This window comes from Macrotis lagotis, chromosome 1 (genome assembly GCF_037893015.1).
Source record: "Macrotis lagotis isolate mMagLag1 chromosome 1, bilby.v1.9.chrom.fasta, whole genome shotgun sequence".
Classification (NCBI taxonomy): domain Eukaryota; kingdom Metazoa; phylum Chordata; class Mammalia; order Peramelemorphia; family Peramelidae; genus Macrotis; species Macrotis lagotis.
This window is the reverse complement of record NC_133658.1, coordinates 288,289,194-288,308,943: the sequence shown is the minus strand read 5'-3', so window position 1 is coordinate 288,308,943 and position 19,750 is coordinate 288,289,194. Positions and strand designations below refer to the sequence as shown.

The following is a 19,750-nucleotide window of genomic DNA, read 5'->3' as shown; positions in this document are numbered from 1 at the left end:
AGGCTTTCCCTCTAAACAGCATAGAAAGATGAGGATGTTTTAGGGTCTCATTCATCTCCATCAGGAGCCCTTCATCCTGAGAGAAGGGGAAGGGGGAGAGGTTAATACAGATGTATGAATGCCCCTGAACAGGGATCAATGGTACTATAATTCAGGGCTTCACCAAGACCTGATAAGCGGAGTACTCAATCTAGACTGAGCAAAAATGGCTCATCTACTTTGTCATCTTTGGCAGAATGTGTGTGTGTGTGTGTGTGTGTGTGTGTGTGTGTGTGTGTGTGTGTGTGTGTGTAACAGAGAATTATGAAAATTTATTAACACCCCAGGCTTCAGATTAGAAAATTACCCTTCCCATTTCTATTTTTTGGAGATTGGGAATGGGGATCAGACTGATGGTTCAGCATCACCTTTGGGTAGTTCTGATGTCATTTAACAAAATAAGAAGCAATAAATAATAACTCATGAATCTGGTATTAATTCAACATAATAAGACTGGTTCTATTGGTTAAGTACATTACAGAAGTCTGATTAATAAGGCAAGTGTCCATTAGTATTATTTTTATAGCATTTAAAATATGTATGAGTAAAATGATTGTATTAATTTTATCATTTAAATGATCATTACATATATACTTTCTAATAATTATTATTGATGAAATTGATGATAGTAATTATGGTGATCCAAATAAATACAGTGAGAATAATTACAGTGTCCTTGGTTCTGAACAGAAAAACCCAACAGAAGGCTTTCAGAAGAAAGCCTTCAATATTATTGCTAGTTTCTTAAATTTAAATATATATGTACATATATATGAATTTTTATATTCCAAATAAATTTTGTTTATGGCTCTTAGACTATGTTTTCCTGCCCAATATTCTTATTTATTGGCCTATGTTTCTATTACTATCTATTTGTCTCTACCTATATTCATAGTCTAGTCGCTGACTTTTAATAGCTCTGGCATTTTGACTTGCTAGTAAAGCAACTATTAAATCTTTGCTCCTGGGGAACTTTGGAAAAGTCTGAAGTCCTGCCCCACAGGATGGGGGGAGCTATTGCTGACCTCATCCTCACCACTACCAATGATAAGAAAACCCATCACCTTTTTTAATTATGTACTTTTTCCAGATGCACAATTTCAATATTAATAAAAATAATCCACATTTCTCTGGAGACCTTGATAGAGAGTGCACCTTTTTTTTCACATTTAGTTGGAGAGCTTTTGTTATTGAAAATTTTTATCTCTCTCTGTCTCTGTCTCTCTCTCTTTTTCTTTCTCTAATTTGTTGCAGGTGTTGTTGCTAATGAGCACTCTCTCCTCCCTTCTTACAATGAAAGACAAGCCAGACCCCAGGTACCTGGATGGATTGGTAACTGAAGCTTCAGAAACTTCATAATAAGTTGCCTGTGGCTAGAAGCCAAGGTCAGCTGCTCTCCTATTAGTGCCTATCCCCTCTTCAAGTAGAGCAAAACAACCCATCCCCTGATCAACACCTCAGTGGCTTTTTATTGTTTCAGATGAATCACAAGATAGCTGTCACTTTAAACCCATATCAAAGCCTTTCTATTTTTTTGGTTCAAAACATTACCTTCAGTCCCAAAGAGGAATATGTTTCCAACTAACATGTATACTACCTGATTTTATTTTATTTTATTTTTTCTAATCCAGGCCTGGGGGGGGGGTCATTTTAAGTTCTTTCCAGCACACCTTTAAGGACACTTTAAATCCTTCATTGATTGGAAGGACAAAAATTAAAAGCAATCTGATCCAGTCTCATGCAAGATCCCTGTGAAATTTCTCCCTATCCCATTTCGAAACCTTGTCACCATTTGAAAGTGTGCCCAATTTCTTCAGCTTCACCTCAAGGAGAAGTCACCCACCTTGTTATGCCACGAATAGGGGAATGTGAAGTTATGGACAACTTTTTGGTCTGTTATTCAACAGTGTAAGAAGCACCAACTCTGAGTTTTCCGCATCAACCGGGATATACTTGCCTTCTGGACAAAGAGGTTCCTTATTGTCTACAAACTAGGGATCATTTGGTCTCTGGAATGTCCTTGGCCATTCCTGTTTGGTAGATGTGTCACCTCCATGTTAAGTCCATCATTTACTTCTAACCCAGACGCTGCCTTTCCAGGGCCTCTTCAGGCCCGGGGTCCACGGCCTCCACCTGCTGCCATGCTGTTCTTGGCGCCCCTTCTGTTGCACTGCCTCCCGTTGGCCATGGGGGATTATGACATTTGCAAATCCTGGGTAACCACAGATGAGGGGCCATCCTGGGAATTCTATGCCTGCCAGCCTAAGGCCATGAGCATGAAGGACTATGTCATGGTGAAGGTGGAGCCTGCTGGAATCACCTGCGGAGATCCCCCAGAGAGATTCTGCACTCATGTAAGTGGATATCTTTCTTCCCCTCTTGGTCCATTTGAAATAAAAACCTGAGGTAGATGGACAGGGTGGGATACCCCCCTCCCAAGGCAGGTATTGCTACTAGGGGAGTTTCCAGGTTCTCAGTTCACTGTTGTCCTTTTCCTTCTCTGCTCTCCCTCACCCTTACCCCTGAACATGTGCAAAAGTGCAGGTTACTCACCAGACCATAGGTCACAGAGTAAGATAACAAAGTGAAAATTGGATCCTGATCCAATGGACACATTGCAATCATCACTACTCCTTGTCCTTTTTCTTCTTCCTTTTCCACCCCTCCCATTGCTTCTTCTGTTGCACTCTACTTGTGGACATTAGTAGGTTCCTCTAGCCTAAGGCACTGTTCTAGAGTGAGCAGGCAAGAATTTATTTGCAAGGTATAGGAAACTGTCCAGTCCTCTCTCCTAGATATGTTCTCTGCCCCCACCCTCCTCCCTTAGCCTAGAGAAATGGTCCTCTGCTGGCAATTTGGGTGGGTCCAAATGACCCTGCCAACTGCTATCCTATTCATTCCCTTCTGAGATCAGAGGACCCTAGATGTAGAGCCTAAAGGGAACTCACAGGTCAACCTCTTTCATTTTTACAATTGAAGAAAATGAGACCCAGAAAGGTTATTTTGTTCAAGGGCACACAGGTAGTCAGCAATGGAATCATAATTGAAACCCATGTCTAGACTCCAAATTCAGCTCTCAATTCATAGTACCATATAACAATCAGAATAAACGGGAACAGTAGTACTGCTTTTTGTTAGCTATTAATAAAAAGTGCATTTTTTCAAATCTATGATTTCATTCATATGAAAAACTTCAAAGGGGAAACTGGGCATAGTAGATGAATCAGCTGGACAAGGAAGACCTGGGTTCATTCATATGCTGCCCCAGACCTCCTGGTGGTGTTATCACTAAAACATCTTGTGCCACAGTTTCCTTATATGCCAAATCAGAGAGTTGGACTTAATGACCTTAGGGTCCCTTCCAACTTAAGTGATCCTACTCTTGTGGCAATTGTATTTTAAGTTTTTGTTTTAGAGGGTTACCTGAGGCACCAAGATATTCAGTTACTTGCTCAGGGTCATACAGTCAGCATTTGACAGAGACCAAGAAGGACCTGAGCTCAGGTCCTTGTGATTCTATCCCACTACTCCAAGCAACCTTTCACTAGCGGAAGAGTAGCCTATCACATATCAAGCATTTCCTCAGAAATTCTCTCATTAGTTCTCACAATACAATGAATTAAGAGAAGACAGGGATTATTATGTCATTTGAACATAAGAAAATTTAGGCTTAGAGAGACTTAATTTGATTATTATGATTATTAAGTGATGGACAAAGGAATAAAAATTCAGATATTTTTGACTGCTGATAAAATGTTGTTTCCTCCATATCTGATTCTCTAAAAAAATCAGTCAAGAGATCCAGACAGACTTGAGTTTCTTCCCTAAATTATTTTGCAAATCCTTTGTGACCTTGCAAAGGTCCCTCAGTTTCTTGTTTGAAAATAGAGCTGCTTTTGCTCATCTACACACATAAATGTACAGTTACATATGGTTGCTTTGGTTTCTGGTACATAGAGATCCACCCAAGAGGGCATATGGGTTCAGGGAAGCCCTCCCTATGCCTAGAGGTGACTGAGAAGGTCACCTGTATACTCAAGAATGAGGAGAGGGGGCTGTGCTTTCAGGCAATGTTAATTAAGGCCTTGGTGTCCAGGCTTTTTCAGGGCAGGAGAGGGACAGAAAGGCCAGAATGAGAGTATCTTGGAGGTGGTATCCCTCTTCCTAGCATGTGAGAGAACTATTTTTCACCCTCTAAAATGAAAGACAGCCACTAGCTCTTGTATTTAAAACCTCGAATGTATTTTTTCTTTTAAATATTAATCATTGCCTTTTATTTGGCATACCACAAGGCTTGTTTTGGTGGGGGAGGGGAAATGACTGATTCATAATTCAAAAGACTCACTTTTGTTTAAAGAGCTTCAGGGGTCAGAGACAACCATAAAAGCCAGGTTAGAAGCCCTCCCCCAATGATATCCAATTCAGAATTATAAACTCCTTCTCCTCTAACCCCATGCCCCCTTCCTTCCCTTTGATGGAGCTTTTGTCCTGAGAATGGCAGATCATGAACTAGGCATTACCAGCCACTGGTTGTGATGAGCTAAAATTGGCACTAGACAGACTTTCCTCCCCTGTCCCCCTCCCAATTCATCCTAGATAGTATAACCTTTCCTCTTCCCCAGTCCCCACCCTTACCCCCAGGGTGAGTGAGAAGTGGTGGGCAGGATTAACTAGAAGGAGACTGTAACTAAACATTTTAAGGTCTCTGTTGCAGGCAGCATCTTAGCACCTCTCCACCTGTTGGGCTACCTTAAATATTTTATCATGGGTTGCCATCCTGGCCTTGCCCTTTGATTACAAATGTGCAGACAACAAGAATGAGACTGTCTGGCTTGGTGGGGAGAGTGATTTTGAGGTGTTGGAGGCCACCCTTTGAGGACTTGGCTTCCCCGGAGTGAAAGGACTCTTCAAGCCGTATTTACTGAATTTAATTCAATGATGTTTCGATTATATATTGGCCCTAATAATAACTGCCCTGCATGCAATTTGAATGCACTTTAAGATTTTCAAAGCACTTTATATGCATTGGCTCAATGGTGAAAGGGAATATAGGTAACATTTCCCCCATTTTACAAATAAGGAAAATGAAGTCCAGAGATAATAGATATGCTTTTCCTGGGGTTACACCTCTAGTGACTGTTGGAGGCAGAATGGATCCAAGCATTTCTTCCTTTAAACCTAGTGCTTTAGTGTAGATATTATACAATACATCTCTTACTTAAGGCTGGAAAGAAACAGAAGAGAATGCATATTCAGGTTTGATTTTACCAACTAACTTTCCCTAACGGTCAGGGCTGCTCCCTAAAAACAATGGGTCCTGTGCAATTACATCCTTTGTCCAATTGTTAGCAAGCTGAAAATATGACAGCCCCATCTTCCCTCGATTCAAAGCCAACCTGTTCCCATGTTATGGAAAAACTCTCGAAGCAAGAGATCGTCCATACCTTGACCATTATATTTCTACAGCTCTAGCTACTTGGCCAAAACTCTGAGTTCCAAAGCCTGCTACAGGAAGGCAATCTAAGGCTTGCTTAGAGGAACAAAGAAGTCATTGCTTTTTTTCAGGGGTCTGGGGTGAGAATTCTCCCTCTCTGCTTCCTTTCTCCTCATTGTTCACTTCAATGCCCTTCTGGCAAGGCCACCTGAGAAATGAATTGTAAATTTCACTCTGGTGAGGAAGGGGAGGGGGAAGATAGACAAGATAAATGAATAAATAAAAACCTGGATGGTTCTAAATGCACAATGAGAATTAATGGGGAAGAGCTCTCAACCAAGGATGCTTGAGCAAGGGTGAAATTTGAATGAGAGCTGCAGAGTTTCAGAAGCGGTAGCATGCCACCTTCTCAGCTTTGAGGAAACAGCACCAGGAGCTACCATTCTGGTCCTTGGACTGGGGAAGGGAAAAAAGAGGGGGGGGGGTGGATGTTACCAATAAATATCGCTGCACTTTCAGCCTCCCTTTGTGGAGGACGGGAGATGGCTTGGCATAGTAAGTAATTAGGCAGTTCTCTGCAAGGAAGAAAGGTTGCAGCCAGCTACCTGTGCTGCTTATAAAAAAGGAGAAAAAAAACTTTCTTTGGGTCTGAGAGACAATAGCTAACCTGAGGAGAGGGATAGTGGAGCGAGGTTAAAAAACCAGTGACCAGAACTATCCTTTATGTTCTTTTGTCGGTATCCTCATTACCTCAGTATCTGACAAACAGCTTAGAATACTGAACTTGGAGTCAGGAAGACCCAATTTTGTCCAAGACACATCTCTTGACCTCAATTTCCTCATCTACAAAAATGGAGGTATAATAATGATACCTGTCACAAGGGTGTTGAGAGGATCAAATGAGATAATATATGGATGGTTCAAACTTTACTCCTTGTAGTATAACTGTATAGATTAATAGCTATTATTATTTGTGAATATTGTTAGATTGAAGTGAGCTGTTAGGGTTACAAATCCATTTTCTCATTTGATAGAAGCAAGTTAAGGTATTCGGAAGATTGGAGGAATTATGTATACATGTGATCATATGAAAGGGACTTGAGAAATCATCTAACCAGTTAGATCAGGCATATGTGTATGTGAATATATATATGCATACATATTTATCTCAGATATATATCTATCTTATATAGGTATTATATGTGTTTATGAAATATAGCTATATGGGTATATACATGTATATGCATATAGACTACACACACACACACACACACACACACATATATATATATATATATATATATATATGTATGTATATATATATACTCATGTTCACATAGTTGTATCCAACTCCTCCTGACCTTATTTGGGGTTTTCTTGGCAAAGATACTGAAGTGGTTTGCCATTTCCTTCTCCAGCTTATTTTACAGATGAGGAATAAGGGTAAAGCGACTTGCCCAGTACCACACAGCTTAATAAGTATCTGATCCCAAATTTGAACTCAAGAAGATGGGTCTTTCTGACTCCAGGTTTTGTACTTTTATCCACTGTGCCACTTGACTACTCCTATACACTATGTGTGTGTGTGTGTGTGTGTGTGTGTGTGTATTTCTCTCTAGAGAGAGAAATTTCTATATGTTTTTACATAAAGTCAATATGATTCATCAGGGTAAAAAAGGGTTCCAATTCTGGTTCTGCCCTTTAAAAACCCATGTAAACTTGGTCAGGCTGTCTTCTGTCTCTGAACTTCAGTTTCTTCATGTATGAAATAAGGGTTTGGGATCAAAGTAGAGATGCCAAACATGTGGTTATACATTATAGCCCACAATTTGCTCTAGTGTGGCCAAATTAGATTAAAAATGTAATTGGGAAATATTTTTTAAAATAAACAAAAAATACAGCTACTGCTAGTATGTGCTTTTCTAAGCCATTCTTTACCCATAGGGATCCTCATGAATGGTTTAGTATCTCTCATTTCTATTTAAGTTGGACACCACTGGATTCCAGGGTGTCTGAGGAACTTTCTGTCTCTAAAAGCTATGATTTCATGATTTCTTAGACATCAATAGTACTTTCCTAGGACTAGCAACTTCTTTCTCTTAAGCTTGACTCATTCAAAAGTACCACAGGATTTTCATTTTCTTGAATGCAGAATTTTAAAATTTAGATCCAGATGGGACCAAGTATCTCCTGGTTAACATTTCTAAAACCTCATCTCCCAAACATTATGCTTATATCACAAAAGTCATTCAGTTATTCCAGTAGTTAGTAGTCAGGGACAGAGAAGGGCTTTGCTTGAACACCAATCTCTGATTTTAACATCTCTGTGCCTCACTTTACCTACTTGCAAAAAATTATATTGCTAGGGCTGTAATGTGATTTAACTGACAGGGGAGCTAGATGTAGTCTCTGTGTTCCCCCAGATCTCTCCTCCTTCACATCAATAAATGTTTGACATTGAACACTGCATGCAAAATTAAGGTCAGAAGCTCTGTGTCTCTCGCCAGAACTCAATATTTATGGAAAAGTTTCCACTTATGGAATGCAAAGCTGCCATGATGGCTGACTCAGGACTTTTTATTCTTTCCCTTCGACCCCACAAATGAGTATGAACATACAAGGACTCATCACTAAACAAACATTTATTAAGTAATGTACAAAAGCCTCTTCATTCAGTACTATGGGAATAGAATGGGAGGAAAAAGTTAAGGACTGAAATATGGAATTTGAAGTCAGAAGTCCTGGGTTCAAATTCTTATCTAACACTTAACGATCTGTGGAACTCCCCTGCAAGTTATTTCACACCTCTGGCTTATAGTTCCATCTCATTGGAGTCATTAGTCCCCAAGATCCCTTCCAGATCTAAAATCATGATTATATGACTTTCCCCTTGAAAAGAGTTGAGAAATGAAGACAAAAAACACACAGAGATATGATAGATAAATAAGTGTCTATTTGGGCAGTTTAGGAGATGTTATAAGGAGTGATTAATTAATTGCTAATTCAGGGGTACAGATAGTGAATGCTTCAGAAGTTCAAAGGAGGGAGCCATTTTTGTGATTTGGTGTGGGTTGAGAAGATCAAAGACTTAGATTCAAAAGAGACCTTGGAGGCTGAAAGAGACTTTATAAGCCATCTAACCCAACCTTCTCATTTTTACAGGTGAGAAAACAGGAGCCCAGAGAGGTTTAAATGATTTGCTTGTAGTCATAGTAGTTGTATAAAAGGCAGGATTTGAACCCAGGGCCTTCACTTCAAATTCATTACTCTTTTCACTGTACCATCAAGAGTTTAAGCTACATTTTATTTTTTAAGATTTTATTTATTTTGAGTTTTATAATTTTCCCCCTAATCTTACTTTTCTCCCCCCCCCCACAGAAGTCAATTGCCAATCTTTACATTGTTTCCATGGTATACATTGATCCAAATTGAATGTGATGAGAGAGAAATCATATCTTAAGGTACATTTTAAAGAATGAGAAGGATCTGAAAAGAGAAAGAGGAAGAGGAAAAGTATATGTCCCTCCCCTAAGTCAGTTAGCCCTTGTACCCCAATTTTCTTCTCTGGTGAATCTCCAAGTATTGTGGAATTTGAAAGGCCAATGGATCAGGGAAAAAACCCCAACAACAACACAGGGAGGCTCTGGAAGTCTGATGCATCTCTGACCCTCAGTTAGAAGCCACTTCCGAGATTGAGTTTCACCTAGTCACTTTAGTTAAAACAGTTCAATGATCTATTTAAATGCTGGAGGCAGGACCCTGCCTAGGATAAGAATAGTTCTGTTTGATGACATCTTGTTATACAGTGAAATCTCCTTCCTGGGGAGCAGAGAACCGAGAGAACTGGGGCAGCAGCTTGCCTTGGTCCAAGAGGCCTGTCAGAGAGGTGCTGGCCTGTGGAGAAACAGAAGGGAAAAATTCTCTACAGCAGGACTTCCTGACGTCTTCCATGTGTGGAGTGCTTGTCAATTTCTAAATATTTCCTGACACACCTTGGAGGAAATCAGTAGGTGTCTCACACCTGATAGGAAAAAAACCTAAAGAAAAATCTACACACATAAACATATATATGTAATATATATACATAGGCATATATGCACATAGATAAATAGCAAGGGGCACTGTGGTAAGGAGACAGATGTTTATATGTATTAGAGGATGTAGTAGGTGATGAAGGAGAATGGAAAGTCTTTGGAGGAGCTATCACAGAGTCATAGATCTTAAATCTTTATGAGATAGAAGAAATTTTCTAGTTTAGCCTATTTTCTTTAGGAAGGAAAAGTATATTGTCCTGTTTTTAAGATAAAGCAACAGATGAGAGAATTACAGAATTAGTTAGAGCTTGTAAGGACCTGAGATACCCTTGAACCATAGATTTAGCATTGGAAGAACCTTAAAAGTCTATCTCCCTTGCTTGTTAAATGAGAAAACTGATGCCTGAAGAAGGGAAAGGATTTTCCCAAGGTCAAACAGCAAGGAAATTTGGAAGAGCCAGCAATCAGAGCCAAATCTTCTATCTTTCAAGATTTAGAGCTTTTTCCCAAGTCACTGATGGCCAGAAAGTTTAAGTTACTTGTCATAGACCTAGTTAGAGGCAGAGGGTTTAATTATAATAATGAAAAGGGAGGAAGGCAAAGAGGACAGATGTGACCACAGTAAAAAAAAAAGAGAGGTGAATTGGCCACTCTAGGGAAGAGGGGTTAGGGGTCACAGGTCACTTACACTTAATCAATCTGCAAATACTTATTGAGTGTTTTTAATGTAAAAGGCACTGTGTTAGGGAGGTTGAGAAGGATACTAAGAAAATTTAAAAAGAACTTAACCCTCCTGCAGGTGTACAGTCTATATGAGTTTACTTTTATAAGTGCATGCAAAGAAACGGATATCAAGTGCCCCACACAGAGGCATTTAAAGGACAGAGAGGTCCCTGTGTCTTGGAATAGTCACGGAGGGTTTCATAGGGAATAGAATCATAGATTTAGGGCTGGGAGGAACTTCTAGCCCATCTCTTTTATTTTTCAGATGCTTGGAACTAAGACTTTAAAAGTGAGACAACTGTACGATTTACTCCTCAAAGGCAGGTTTTGGACCAAAATCCCCTGACTCCTGGGTCAGGACACGTCATGCTATACCACACTGCCTTAGATGGGGACTTGAACTCATCCTTTTAATTCATATAGGCAGAGAGGAGGAAGAAGAGCAATTTCTCAATTTTATTGCCTCCTCTTATATCCTCTCCACACTGCTAACAAAGCAGGGCAGGGCTGAGCAGAAACCAAAGCGTTCTGACTGGAGAGAAGCATAGAAGTAGTGGGAACTAGGACGAGATGGGCCTATGCCTGGGTGAGGTCAAGTGGGCTTCAGGAGAACTGAGAGAACTGTAACTTACAGTTGCTTCCTTCACTTTCATTCTCTGCAAAAAGATAAGGTTAGACAGGTGGTTTCTAGCTCTTATCTAGCTCCAGCATTTTGTGATTCTACATGATTTTTTTTTATGGAGGAAATGGAATAAGGAGAGGGAGGAGAGGGGTAGCAGAGCAAATGGGCAGATCCATTTGAGAGCAAGAAGAATCTTCAGACCTGACTGAGACATAACCTGCCCACAGTCAAGACAGCCAAAGGATGGGATTGATAAGCATACTCCCTTTCGGCTTCCAGTTCCATTCTGAAGGATGAATTGATTTGATTGAGGGAGGTGAGGGAGAAAGGAGTACATTGAAGCAGCTTTAGTTTATCACCCGGGAAGATGCATTGTTAAGATTCCCCACATGGGTATACTATAGAGGCGAGTGCTGCAAGCAATTTTGCTGGCCAGTTCACACATAGTATGGCCTCAATTATTTGTCCTATTGGAAAGGAGCAGGGATGCAGAGCATAGGAATAAAAGATCACTTCAAAATCATCTCTTTGGTTTTTATTGTTTGATTCCCTCCCTTCCCCCACAATCACTTAACATATTAAAATTGGTTTCTGTTCCCTTAGTACAAACTCCTGGTGGATAGCAGCATCCTATAGTACCAGAAAATATTATAGTAGAAGATAGTGCTGTGAGATCTGGATTCTGTTGCCATTTTTACTACCGATTTGTTATGTGACCTTGAGCAAGTCACTTAAGACCATAGACACAGACCTGGAAAAGACCTCAGTGGCTGAGTAGTCCTAACTCTTCATTTTTACAGATGAGGAAACAGACACCCAAGAAGGTTGCCCAAGGTCACACAAGTAGTTTCAGAGGCAGGATTTGAACCTGAATCTTCTGGTTTTAGAATTAGTGTCCTTTCTAGTATATCATGTGCCTTCATTTCTTCTTCACCTAACCTGAGGTGTCAGTTTCTTCAATTTGTCAAAAAAAACTAGATGGTCCCTTCTGGTTCTGACATTTTTAACTCCTGAAGTCCTGCCAATTCTAATAATTTTGGGGGGGGCTCTCCCAGTATAAAGTTATGGAGTGTGTTTAGATGTTGTGGAGTGGACATCCTAGGTCAATATTAGCAGTGGATAATGTTTGTTTCTTTGATTGTGCCAGTACTGTGATTTTTCCCCTTTTTAATAATTTTTCCCAATTACATGTAAAAACAATTTTTACCTTTCATTTTTTTTCTAATTTTGAGTTCTGAATTTTCTCTCCCTCCCCACACTCCCTCCCCTATCATTGAGAAGGCAAACAGTAAGTTATACATATGCACTCATGCAAAACATATTTCTATATTATTCATATTGTGAAAGAAAACATAGACCAAAAAAACTACCAAGAAAAATAAAGAAAAATTAAAAAACCCAGTCTGCTTCAATCTTCATTCAGATTCCATCAATTCTTTCTCAGAAGGTGGATAACATTTTTCATCATGAGTCCTTTGGAATCTTCTTGGATCATTGTATTGCTGAAAATAGCTAAATCATTAACAGCGGATTGTGCAATATTTTTACTAGTATGTACTATTTCTTCTTGGTTCTTCCCTGTGAATTTTTTTTCAATAAAGATATGCAATACATCTGACCCTAGTTGCCTAAATCACTGAGAAGTCAAAAGACTTGTTTTTGGTTCCACAGCTCATTCCAGGCTCAGGGCTTGAACCTTCCTGTCTCTAAGGCATTATTAATCTCCACTCTCCAATAGGCCGTGAGATTGCAAGAGAAGAGAATAAACTTTTCTCTAGAACCTCCTAAATTACAGGCATTGTACTAAATGTTTTTTTTAATAAATATCTCATTTGAGAAATACCAATTCAAAAATCAAAAAGCAGATAATCCAGTTAGTCCTAAGGACCACAGCAGTGAAAACAGACTGGAAAGGAAGTCATTTTTTCTAATGTGAAGTTACTGGAACCCTCAGAGGACCAGAAGTAGTGAGAGGTCCCCAGATATTTTATTTCTTGTCTCTCTGCTTCATTATCATTCAATGTGGATCTAACTGTTGAGAACTTAAGTGCTCAGAACTTGAGGATCCTTAGACTATGTAGTCCAGTTCCTTCTTCTCACAGTAAAAGGTGAGGTAACATGGTAAATGGCCAAGCTGGATTTGAACAAACAGGAGTGAAGTGACTTGCCCAGGTTCATACAGCTAGTAAGTGCCTGAGACAAGATTTGAACTCAGGAAGATGAGTTTTCTTTTCTCTAGGTCCACTGTGCCACCTAACTGTCCCAGTAGGGGATTGGCAAATGTAAATAAGTATAATTCAAAGGAAAACATAGTAGATAAATTCTAAGGACATAAAAGAAGTACCAGCAAAATGAAGGCTGAGGGCCAGATAGTATTTGAGCAGTATGATTTATTTATTTGTTTGTTTTTACAAAAACTAAAATAGAAAACAGGAACTATTTCATTTTCTTCTTTGTATTCCCAGCAGATAGCAGTCTGATTGGCATTTAATTGTTGCTTAATGAATGTTGGCTGGCTTATTGACCATAGTACCTTATTTTAGACAGTTTATACCAAGTCATTTCATTGCAGCAATACAAACAGTAAATTTATTTTGGTAATTAGTAATATCAGAAATCTGTCTCTCTAAATTCAATATTTCAGTCATGGCTCCCTTTTTACTTCCCCAAATTTGATCTAACTTTGGGAAATATCATTTGATTCTTTCAATTATCTGTTTTCTGGTGACCCTGAGATTTTTGGGGGAGGGAAGACAATCAGGGTTAAGTGACTTGCCCAGAGTCACACAGTCAAATTTGAACTCAGCTCTTTCTAACTCCAGGGCCAGTACTCATCCACTGCACTAGGTAACTGCTCCAATTCTGGGACTTTTTAGTTTTTAGTTTTCATTTTTGTTTCTTGAGCACTATCATATACATGTACTGTTTCAAATGGACTCCTCTTGTTTGGAGATCTTTTCATTCTCTGTCCCCAAAGATGTAGACTTCATTCTACAACAGGACATCATTCTCACCCTCCTCATTGTAACCATCTTTGATATCAAATAGCAGTTTAAGTTCATTCAACACAGGTAAACACGGAACTTCAGAATTAGGAGGAATCCTATATGTGATCTAGTCTGTCACTTTACATATGGAAAATAATGTTAAATAAGAGTAAGTGAACATTGGTCTCCAGATTCTAAACTCAATGCTTTTTCCAAAAGGGAAGAATGGATTGCTGAGAACTTAGAAAATGTCTTACTGGTATAACAACTGGTAGTTTATCCAGCTTGGTCCCAGGGTGAAGGGCCACTGGGTGGGAGAGTGTGGTTGTCATTCATGAGTCCAACTTACTAAAGTTAGGAATATTCCACAAGTCACCAGGTCACCTCAAGCCAGATAACTACCTCCTGCTGACCAGAGGAACTCTGAGGTTAATGAATTCTCTTTTTGACCTATTTTGGATGTTCCCTCATACATGTAGCAAAGCTACAATGGTGACTCAGCTCTACTCTGATGGCTCACCCCACAGCTCAGGTTTTCTCTGGCCACAGAGAGGACAGAGGGGACTATGACCTCCTCAGTTATCATGAACTGGAGCAATAGCTATGAGTACCAATAAGTAGGGGTACTGTTGAAAAAATGAGAGATGGGAGAGCCTGTTGTAGGAATAATAATAATATTCCTTTGCCACAGCCCTATGAGATAGGGAGTAAAAATGTTTTTAGCCCTATTTTATAGATGAGAAAACTGAAACTTAGGGAAGTGAAATGCCATACCCAGTAATACACAATTAGTGAGCATCAGAGAGTTCAAACTGAGGTCTCCTTAATTTTAAGCCCTTGAGTACTTTATTGTCTCTCCATAGGACAGGTAGAAAACAAAGAAAGGAGCCTCCCTTCTTTGAACAGGAGAATAAAACTAGGTTGTTATGAACAACTAATATTACAATCAAATGAATTAAACTGTGACAATTCAACTCATCATACAGATTCAGAGTGGGATTGGTGATGGTTTTGATTTGTTTTGCTAGACCTATATAATTTCATCAGTTCCCAACAAGATGCTCCCTCTACCAATATAGAACAGCAACTTCTCTGCCTAATATATTTGTAAAGTTGGTTGGGCACTGAGAAGTTAATAATTATAGCTATCCTTTATATAGCATTTTAAGGTTTGCAAAGTGATTTACATATATTAACTTATTTGGTCTGCACAACAACCCTATAAAAGAGGTGTTTGATCATTTTTTGTAATAAATCAGGAAACAGATATCAATCATGATTAAGTGACTTGCCCGTTAAGTATGTGTCAGAAGAACACCTTGAATCTGTGCCTTCTTGATTCCAAGACCATTTAGTTCTCAATTTACTGTGTTCCAGTGCCTTTCAGGTCAAGTCATGGCCCAATCACAAAACCCAAAATAACTAAGTTGGGCTGTTAAGTGAGTATTACATTCTAACTCTGACATCGAAGTTAGAATGGAATCCTACTCAATAGAGATGGTGTTGAGCAAGACTGACCAGTAAGCAGTGGAACTGATAGATTCCTTTGGTATGACTTGATGGAAGTCCCTTTTTTGGAAATGTTAACTAGGCAAAGAAGATAGGAGTTGTGCAGAAAAGAATAGTTGAAATTTGGAGTCTCCTGATATTGCTGTTGTTAGGGGTATTGTTTCCTACACACACACACACACACACACACACACACACACACATCCCCCAAAATATGCCAGATGAACTCTTATCTCCCCTCCTAACCTTTTGATATTAAACATTCCTAGTTATGGCTCTGCCCTTTCTTTTTTCTTTTTGCTTTGTTTTTTTTTTTTTTTGGCAAGGCAATAGGGTTAAGTGACTTACCCAAGTTAAGTAAGTATTAAATGTTTGAGGCTGGATTTAAATTCAGGTCCTCCTGACTCCAGGTCAGGTGCTTTTTTCACCTGGCTGCCCTGTCCTTTCCTTTTCTAGTCCTCAGTTTTAGTTTGAAAAAAGAGAGGTTGGTCCAGATGACCTCTTCCAAGGTTCTTCCATCTCTGACACTTTATGATTGTACTGAATACATAAGAGATTCAGTCCCTGCCTTCGATGAACTGACATTCTCTGTCTCAAGCATCCATACTGAGTGAGCCAGGGATGAGTGAATAGAAGACTCAGGCCATTTACTTTATTCTCCATCCTTCCTATTATCTCTGCCTTTTGGCTATTTGATTACAAAAGGTTGGCAGGGGAAATCAAAGGAGATAACAAACATGCCAATCCATTCCTTTACTGTGTAGAGCTCCAGTGAAAGGTTTGGAGAGGAATGAGGCAGGAATGAAATCCTCTGGTGGGTTATCTCTGCTAATGGGTAAAAAAGAGAATGTAGAAAATAGAATCTGTAGATAATCTCCAAATCTCATTTTAGCCAAGAGCTTCAACCTCCTTCTTCCATTAACCCCATCTAAGAATGAACAAGGAACAACATTTGCTGGATTTAAAATTCCCAACTATTTCTATCCTTCCTCTGACCTCTGGTGGAAAGTACTGAGCAGGAGCAAAATGTTTGATGGGTAATCAACAAAGAGAACTTCTCCTTCCCCTTCTCAGGTTAATTTGTTCTTAACCAGGGTGGGGGCATCCCTAGAGACTTCGAGTTCTCATTGCAGAGGCGTGCTTAGCATTCTCTCTGTTCCATGTCTCAACTTCCCTCTCTCCTCCCCCATCACTTTAATTAAGCAGTTGCTGGTGTTTGATATGGCAGCAGATCACATGCTATGTAGGGGAAAGAACCTAGTTGGACCTAGAACATAGTTGGGTGAGTCAGGAGACTGGTTCTTGTCCTAGCCACTGATTGTCTCTGTGACCTTGGGCAGTTTGCTTCATCTTTTATTGGCATCAGTCTCCTTTTTTTGTGAATTTAATCAGGCAAGTGATAAGAATCTAACAGTAGAGAACTCGCAAGTCCCTTTGCTAGGTGATGAGACAAGAATCATGGATATGGCATCAGAAGACCTGTATTCAAATCCCTTTATTGCTCTTATTATCTATGTGACTTTGGGCAAGTCACTTTATTTTTCTCATCTTCCTTCAGTTATAAAGTGAGAGAATTGGACTCACTGATCTCTAAAGCTAAAGTTTTCTAGCTCCAAATCCATGATGATGATACCACTAAGTGGAATTTGTAAAGAGGAATAGCCCCAATCTCAAGAAGCTTGCTATCTAGTAGGGGGATTAAGATAAGAGGAGGAGGAGGAGTAAGACAAGTTTTGTTTTTTATTTGTTGATTAATCATATACAACTTTTTGTGACCCCATTTGGGTTTTTTTTTGGCAGAGAAACTAGAGTGGCTTACCATTTCCTTTTTTCAGTTCAGGAAGAAACTGAAGCAAGTATAGTTAGATGACTTCATATAGTTATTGTCTAAGACTGGATTTGAACTCACATCCTCTTCAGTGCTTTATCTACCACATCATCTAGCTGCCCCATGAGACAAGTATGTAAATAAACATAAAATAAAATAGAGTGTAGGAGTATGAAAATTATTAAGTGCTGTGACTTCTCAGGGAGAGAGAGTTCATTGTTAATAAAAGCTAGAGGGAGAGAGGTGGTTAGAGAAGGCTACATGGAGCAAGAGTTTAAGAAAGGTTTTGAAGAATGCATAGGGGTTCATCAGGTGGAACATACTTGGGGAGATGTTTGAGAAAAAGGGAACAGTATGAACAAGGGCACAGAGATGGGAAAGATGTTTAAATCTTGAATATAGAAAAAAGAAAGTTGACCTAAGTGATCTTTTTTTTAATTCTTTTCATTTATTTCATTATTTCCCAATAACATGTGAAATATTTTTTGAAATTTGAAAAATTTGAATTCTAAATTTTCTCTTTCCCTTTTGCCCCTTCCCCCTTCCTTTAGAAAGCAAACAATTTAATATCACCCTTAAGTGATTTCTAAAGTCTTTCTTAGTTCTATGGCCCCTGCTCTCGACGAATGTCTCATCTAAGTCAGACCACCCTGCACCATGAGTCATGGGAAGGACAGACATGTGGCAAAATCACTATGGTGGACCAGTCTGAGGTGGATAAGATAGTGAAATCTAGGGGGGTTCTGCCCTTTGGGAGCATATGGTCTCAGAACCAGCTGTAGCTTGTTTGCCATTTGTTTAATAAACTGACCCTGTCTCCCCAAGGGTTTCTATCTAGGATAAATGGGACAAATTGATATGGAACAAACACTTTGAGCCTCTCAGAAGGTGCCCGATAAATTCAGGGCATTATTTGTCATCATTATGTAGGTGTATGCATAGCTGATTGAGCATGCTGTCTTTATCAGCTTCCTTCCTTCCCTCTCAATAAACACACACACACACACAGTCTCAGAAGAAGGAAATTGGAATAGGAGTTATCCACACACACCCCTCCCCTCTGCCCTTTGCAATATCACTGAGTTTGCTAATCTACTTATTTGATAATTCATTTATTTCATGTCTGTTTGGCAGAGGGAGCTCTCCCACGCACCAGCTCTAGAGGAAGTAAGATGGTTATGTTGGGAGGAACCTGATCTGTTTTTAGAGGAAAAAGAAAGAAAGAGGAAATATATGTGTGTGTGTGTGTGTGTGTGTGTGTATGTGTGTGTGTATGTATGTATGTATATATGCATATGTATACACCCAAACAATGGATAACAGTATTGGAACTAAGAATAGGGTGTGGGTAAGTATGAGAGGGGGATGTGTGGATTCTGCTTTCAAATTAGCCCCTTGTCTTTAAAAGGTTGGACTAAGGACTGGTAGAAACTGTTTGGCTCCAAGGCTGTCTGCCTGGCAGGGGAGGAGCCCTTTCTCTGCCTGGAGGGAGCTTGAGAGCTTGGCTAGGTCCCAACCTATGGAGGGGTTATGGGAAGTGGTGGGCTGGAAGAATCCTTGAGAATTCTGGGGACTTCCAAATCTTACTGCATGAGGGTGCTCTGCATCCTCTCTGTCTCATTCTTTGCCTTTATAGTCCTCTTCTTCCTCTCCTCTTTATCACCATCAAAGAGCTTTTATTTTGCCAAGAAGAGAAATTTGACTTTTGTGATGTCATCCATTCACCTGGCTTCTCTCTGGGTCAACTGGAGTCTTACTCCTAAAGGACCCTGATCCAGGAATATACAGTTCAGCTGGGAGGGGGGTAGGGCAAATAGGGATTAAGACTATATCAGTAGGGGCAGCTAGCTGGTGAAGTGGACAGAGTAGTGGTTCTGGAGTCAGGAGAACCAGAGTTCAAATCCAGTCTCAGACATTCGATACTTACTAGCTGTGCAACCTTGTGCAAGTCACCTAGCCCCATTGCCCCACAAAAAAGAAGGCAAGAAAGAAAGGTGTATCTGAAATGCAGGACAGGGATTCAGGAGGTTGTATTATTGTGTAGTGATACAGTTTTGAAGCCTATAAACCTGTATCTATCCCTGATCTGACACCTACTTGACTATTTGGCCTTGGACAAGTCATTTCCTCCACAATGAATTTTGGTTTTCTCCTTAGTAAAATGTGAATATAGAACTCCTACCACTTGCCTTACTGGATCATTAGGAGGGTAAAAAGCTGTATTGGAGGTGGATTTTGTTGGTATAAGTGTTTCCCAGAGAAGGAAACTCTTCTACTACTGTAGGTTAAAAAGATCCACTTCAACTCTTAGGAGCTACCTGGAGCAATGAGAGGTCACCCAAGTAGTACAGGTCAAATGCAAGATTTGAATCCAGGTTTTACCTGACTTGGAGGCCAGCTTTCTGCTCTTCATCCAGCAAATCTTAAAAGGCTGAGTCATTATTAGAGATTGCCCTGGATAAGGGACCCTAAAAGCATTCTTTAAATTCATTTTCCTGTTTTCAGTCATACATACTTAGAATCATCATCCAGACAGTTATCTGTTGGCAGCTATCTCAGTATTAACCTCTCATT

At 39.7% G+C, this 19,750-nt stretch overlaps 1 protein-coding gene across 3 annotated transcripts in view; it reads left to right on the top strand.

The window, feature by feature from the left end:
• Nucleotides 1–19,750, top strand: part of NTNG2 (netrin G2) — a 100,083-nt gene that overhangs the window by 4,007 nt on the left and 76,326 nt on the right. For all 3 annotated transcript variants that reach the window (XM_074210854.1, XM_074210853.1, XM_074210855.1), the window contains exon 2: nucleotides 1,294–2,393. In XM_074210854.1, coding sequence (XP_074066955.1) covers nucleotides 2,094–2,393 — 300 coding nt within the window. In that variant the 5' untranslated portion in view covers nucleotides 1,294–2,093. The remainder of the gene's footprint in view (nucleotides 1–1,293; nucleotides 2,394–19,750) is intronic.